Consider the following 6,328-nt stretch of genomic DNA (forward strand, 5'->3'; position numbering starts at 1 on the left):
GTAAAAAATGACGAACTTGGCGCCCCCACCGACGAAGTTCGAATTTGGCACCCCCACCTGGACTATACGCAGTGTCCAACGACTGGCATTCATATTTATATCTAGATTACGGATTAGCCTACATTTATGTAATTCGCAAATTGATATAGTGGGTACCTACTGATATAACTTTCACGATTTTTACACATATTTAAATTGCAAACGGTGAGGTTTCTCCAAGACCATGGGGACAATGTCGTCTTTGAAACGTCGGAGGTTAGTGCTAAAATAACGCATAAGTCGCATAACTGTTCCCCTGCTCCGACGTAATGAAGGACTCGTGGAGTGACCTACAGTTAAAAATATATTTGTTTTCAAAGGAAACGAAATGCGTTAAACCTTGAACTTAGCACACAACGAAATTTGTTCGGAACAAACGGACGCTACCCTTTAAAGGAATCATTTGTACTTAAATAAAGGAAAACATATTTTTGTGTTGAGACCTTGAAACACATCTTGTATGAATATTGTTCCTGGTGCACTTTTACATGTGTGGTTAGGTACGTTCTTGCTTCGGGGAAATTATTAGGGATTTATATAGCTTTATCTAATAAATAATGGGTTTAAAATGCGAAAATTGGAGTGCGAAATGTTTGCCTCGAATTCCATGCCTTTGATGCCTTAGAAACGATGTACCGTCGGTTACTATTGTAATCATCGCGTATATTTTACAGCCTGAGATATAAATAATATTCTCATTTCATAAAACAATCCATTCAAATGAAACTAGTTAGGTAATACAGATATACAGATCATGAAAAGAAGTTATGTTGTTTCCGTTATTCAATATTTATTTACCTATACAAAGGTATGCCGTCGCCAACATCTATATCACCATTGACATAAGACGGAAATCCTCTTAAAGTATGTTTTCCACATTAAAGGAGTTATTATCTCTTTAAACATATTAATATCTGGGCGACCGAGCTTCGCTCGGTTCTATTTTAATATATCTTGTCTTTAGATAAAAAAAAACTCTTATAAATACAAAAACAAAAAAAAAAGACAAAAAACAAAAACTTAATTTCTGGCCGGGATTCGAAACCCTGACACCTACGATCTATCTGCGTACATTAGACCGACCTCGTACGACTGAGCTAAGCGGAATCGATGCGCGCGCGGCGAAATTAAGGACCATATTTTACGTTCACAAACGCGAAAGAAAAACTCATGAAAACTCGAAAATTCGCGTTTTCCGGGATCTAAGGCTACGCTAGATCGATTTTTCACCCCCGAAAACTCCCACATAACAAATTTCAGCGAAATGGTTAGAGCGGTTTCCGAGATCGTCGGTATATATAAATAAATAAATAAATAAATAAATAAATAAATATACAAGAATTGCTCGTTTAATAGTATAAGATATCTGGGCAACCGAGCGAATTCTGTTTCGTATCCTTGACATGTGTCGCCATCTAGTTCAAAAATTAATAGTACCTACATCGAGCGAAAGAATTCTCAGCCTTAACAATACAACTACTCCACACAAGATGGCGCGCATTTCGCCACAAAAACTCAAATAGTGTATTTTTCTATTCGTTTTAGCCTTGACCTGTGTCGCCATCTAGTGTTTGCAATAAATAGTACTTACATCAACCGAAAGAATTCTGTCTTAACAGTACAACTACTGCACACGAGATGGCGCGCGAAGAAAAACGCATGAAAACTCGAAAATTCGCGTTTTCCGGGACCTAAGGATAAGTTAGACCGATTTTTCACCCCCAAAAACCCCCACATAACAAATTTCTGCGAAATCGTTAGAGCGGTTTCCGAGATCGTCAGTGTAAATAAATATATATATAAATAAATAAATAAATAAATAAATAAATATACAAGAATTGCTCGTTTAAAAGTATAAGATTATAGGTATTACTAGTAAACTAATGAACTCAAGAGGGCTTACTCGTAATTATTCGGTTTACGGCAGTCAATCAATGGCTTGTTTGTCCTTCGAACTGTAATATCGAACATGAGGTTTATAATAGTATGTTCAACCTCAGCAAGACGTACCGTGTAGTCCCTTATCAATAAAATCTTTATTTAGGATTTCTCCGAGCCTGGAGCTTAACCAACGTATTCTTAAGTCTTATATCAAAAGGGGCGAAACCAGAGCTACGAGCTACCCTATTGTTTTCTACGGGTCTCTATTGGTACCCATAAAGTTGTAATTGTATTGTTCGTCCACATTTTCGTTAGACATAATTTGTTTTGTCTCAGAAACGCGTAACTTTTCAGGATTGCCATAAAACAAACCTAACCTAACTTACTTACAGATGATCTTAATGAAAATGAAACCCGAAAAGTTAACCGTTTCAGAATTATGACTAATGATAATCTGGCAAACGTTACATTATACTTTCGATCATCGAACCTTACCTATGACAAACAAAGGGATCTGGTTTTCTACATTATATATTACTAGCTTTTGCCCGCCGGCTTCGCTCGCGTTAGAAAGAGACAAAAAGTAGCCTATGTCACTTTTAATCCCTTCAACTATCTCCACTTAAAAAATCACGACAATTCGTCGCTCCGTTTTGCCGTGAAGGACGGACAAACAAACAGACACACACACTTTCCCATTTATAATATTAGTATGGATTGGAGATTGCTCCACCGACAAGAGCACAGCTCTTAAGGGTGCTTTAAAAAAAAAAACGTCAAAAGAATGCAAAATTGATAGTTTTAGTCGGTGAAATACTACACTTTCCGTTATCCAACAGATTTATTTAATTCAAGTTTCAGTTAGGGCGTCTTATTATCTTGATTTTTATAAGACTGGATTTTTGAAAACTAACTCACTAAATTAATTATGATTTTTTCTCTGATGCACGTTTAGAAAAACTCACGTATAGAGTTGAATTAGTCGATCTTATTTGTAAAATTTGGACAATTTTGAATATTAAAACAGGTAAATTTATAATTCGTATATCCTGTACCACAATCTTCTCAGACTACATTTTTATTATAAGGTTTTGAAAAAGAGTAAACGAGGCTAAGACGAATTCAATTTTTTTCATAAATTACCTAAAATTAAGTGACAATTTCTTTGAAAATCTACATCACATCGAAGTAATTATTGTATTTAATTAATCTGCAACGTTTACTTAAATTTCTGTTATACCTTAGTGATTATAAATTGCTATTATTTATTTTTGGCAATTTTTTGAAAACGAGCCTTCACCGGTACAAGTTCCATTGAAATCGTACATTCAGCCTTGCATCAAATGAGGTAGTTCTAATTGGTGTTTCATATTGTTATATATGCAATAGTGATGCGGCATCTAAGTTTTCCACCTCGAAAGCCAATGGGGTCATTATTAAATACACGAAAAACCATAAAAAATTTCAGCATTTGCGATTTTTTTCAACAAAGGACCCACGGTACAGCAAAAGTAACTATACACAATTTAAAGTAGACAATTTGTAATTAAATGAGACTAATTTGGTCTTGGTACGTCAAATAGTTTCGAAGATTCGGCTTCTCAAAGGTTTGCAATATAAAGTAGGGTTAGTTAGTGAAATAAACATAGTTAACGATAAATGAACTAGACTGGACCTTCGAATCTACAGCACTCCTTTAGGAGAAAGCTTACCGAGGTAGTATGTCTCCGTCAACTGATCAGGAAGGTCAAAATCGTAATCTGATGGTGGATCATCAACAAGTGGTTTATCAACATTGGCACACACCAGACCTGGTATTTCACCGCAGAATTGTCCACTGCAGTAGGTGCAAACAGCTGAGCTGTTGACACCTACTTTCTCGTAACCACAACTGCTGGCACAACCTTCTTTGTAAGTACGGAAAATTGTTCATTTTAAGCAGAACCTGAGGAGTTGATGGTTCCAACGTCGGTTGAGAAATGAAGCCTTGTGGACGCCGTAAAAAATCATATTCAGTATGGATTAAAGAAGATTATACACCTCCGAACAGCTACAACTACTTTTCCCTTTTGTCGAAATTGTGCAAAACTTTCAATGACCGTATCTCAGTAAATATATGGCTTACCAAGACAAAATTATATTCATAGTAACGATAATTTAGTAGACATCAAATTGTTCGTAGCCACTTTTGCCGTTAAAAAGGTTCTTGGTGGTAAAATTAAACAAAAGTCAGAAAAGATCCTAAAATTTTATGGATTTTCATGAATTTAATTATGACCCCATGGGCTTTCGAGGTGGAAAACTTGGATTTGACATCACTATTTCATCTCTAATAATATATAATATAAATTATAACTACCTCATTTGATGCAAGGCGACACCCCTTAATTGATACGATTTCAATGGATTGGACATTTTCTCATATTTTGTTAGACCAAGTAGAAAGAGTCCTATAATCATCATTCTCTTGCCCTTATCCCAGTCACTTGGGGTCGGAGAGTGAGAGAAAGAGTGAGAAAGAGTCCTATAATATGATATATATTTGTAAACTAATCGCAAAGCCCTTTAATTTGATACCACACACGGTATGATCAAGCGCTCGGTTGCGATTTCACTGTTTTTCACACGAAAGCCCTTTTAAGATAGAAGAGGAAGAGAAGAAGAATATTATGATTTTGTCAGTGTAACTAATTTGTATACCTTTACCTATTCATCTCAAATTTTATTGATTCTGAGATTGAGATTCTGATTCTATATAATCCCTATATTAAACCGTACAGGTTGTTGACTTTTACGTTTAAAAGTAACCAGCACAGGAAGATGTTCTAACTAACAATACTTGTATGACCTACTTTGATAAAGTTACATAAACACGGTCGATACTATCGTCTCTGATTAGGAAATAGCCCAATTTTTTTTCACACGGGCCGTTCATGGGTCGTTGGCCGGTCCTCCAAAATCAGCAATATAAAGGACAAATATACGAACGATTTATTTTATTATATTTAAGTGTAAGTACATTACTCATATCATATATCATCCTCCTTGCGTTATCCCGGCATTTGCCACGGCTAATGGGAGCCTGGGGTCCACTTTATCAACTAATCCCAAGATTTGGCGTAGGCACTAGTTTTTACGAAAGCGACTGCCGTCTGACCTTCCAACCCGTAGGGTAAACTAGACCTTATTGGAATTAGTCCGGTTTCCTCACGATGTTTTCCAAGCGCCTGGCAAATATCAAATGACATTTCGCACATAAATTCCGAAAAACTCATTGGTGCGAGCCGGGGTTCGAACCTGCGACCTCCGGAACGAAAGTCGCACGTACTTACCGCTAGGCTACCAGCGCTATAAAGGTACCAGCGGAGGGTGGCAGCGAGGAGCCGGGGAGAGCCGCCGGACCCCGAGGAAGAGGAAAGAGCGGCGCGGGCAGCTGAGGAGCACCTGCGCCAACAATGGAGGGACGCCCTGGAGGATGGCCTCTATGGAACGCGAACCATAGGAGCCATCCTTCCTGTCATGGAGGACTGGCTACGAAGAAGGAGGGGGGTCCTCACGTACCGGTTGACTCAGGTGGTGACCGGGCACGGGTGCTTTGGACACTACCTGCACCGGATAGGGAGAGAGCCGAGCACCCAGTGCCTGGACTGCGGTGTGGAGGACGATACGGCCCAGCACACCCTTGAGGAGTGTAGTCGCTGGGCCGTGGAAAGGGCTGCGCTGGTCGCAGCCACAGGACTGGTGGACCTCTCGCTGCACAGCGTCATAGGGGCGATGCTGAGCAGCGAGAGAAGATGGGATGCGGTGGCCTCCTTCTGTGAAGACGTCATGTCACAGAAGGAGGCGGCGGAGAGAGAGCGCGAAGCTGCGGCTGACGCGCTGCCTCTCCGTCGAAGACGGCAGGGTCGAAGGCGACGAGCATTCTTGCGCCACGACCCTTAGTGGGGCTAGCGGGTACGGGACCCGCATTGCACCGGCCCCACTAACCTCGTCGAGGGAGGGATCAAGCGTTTCTGATCCCTCTCTCCCTAACCTGTGCGGATGCCCTGTGACAATTCGGGGCTGCCGGAGGGCGCCATGGTGGACAGAGGAGACCCGATGATCCCATGACGCCCTCGCGAACGGCACAGAGGGCGAAACGCCGGAGTGGGGTTTAGTGGGTAAACCTCTTCCCTCCCTCTCGACAAGAGAGGGGGCCGAAGGAGGGAGTCCCACACACCCCCCCTTCAAGGCCTTCCCGCGGCTGGGGGGACGGTGCGTAACGCATTCCCCACTCCGACAAAAAAAAAAAAAAAAAAAAAAAAAAAAAAAAAAAAAAAAAGGCTACCAGCGCTATATACATTACTCCTTGTACAGTCGACTTCATAAATATGTGTACATTTCTTCACCTTAGCTCGTAGAAATTAGG

The 6,328-nt window shown here is 40.2% G+C and overlaps 1 protein-coding gene across 1 annotated transcript; it reads left to right on the forward strand.

Moving 5' to 3' along the window:
- Window positions 1-232: 232 nt before the first annotated feature.
- On the forward strand, window positions 233-5,862 carry LOC125225090. The gene is made up of 2 exons (XM_048128629.1): window positions 233-255; window positions 5,277-5,862. Exons 1-2 carry the CDS (start codon window positions 233-235, stop codon window positions 5,860-5,862), a joined length of 609 nt encoding a protein of 202 aa, XP_047984586.1.
- Window positions 5,863-6,328: the final 466 nt, after the last annotated feature.

The sequence above is a fragment of the Leguminivora glycinivorella genome, chromosome 1 (genome assembly GCF_023078275.1).
Source record: "Leguminivora glycinivorella isolate SPB_JAAS2020 chromosome 1, LegGlyc_1.1, whole genome shotgun sequence".
NCBI classification, from domain to species: domain Eukaryota; kingdom Metazoa; phylum Arthropoda; class Insecta; order Lepidoptera; family Tortricidae; genus Leguminivora; species Leguminivora glycinivorella.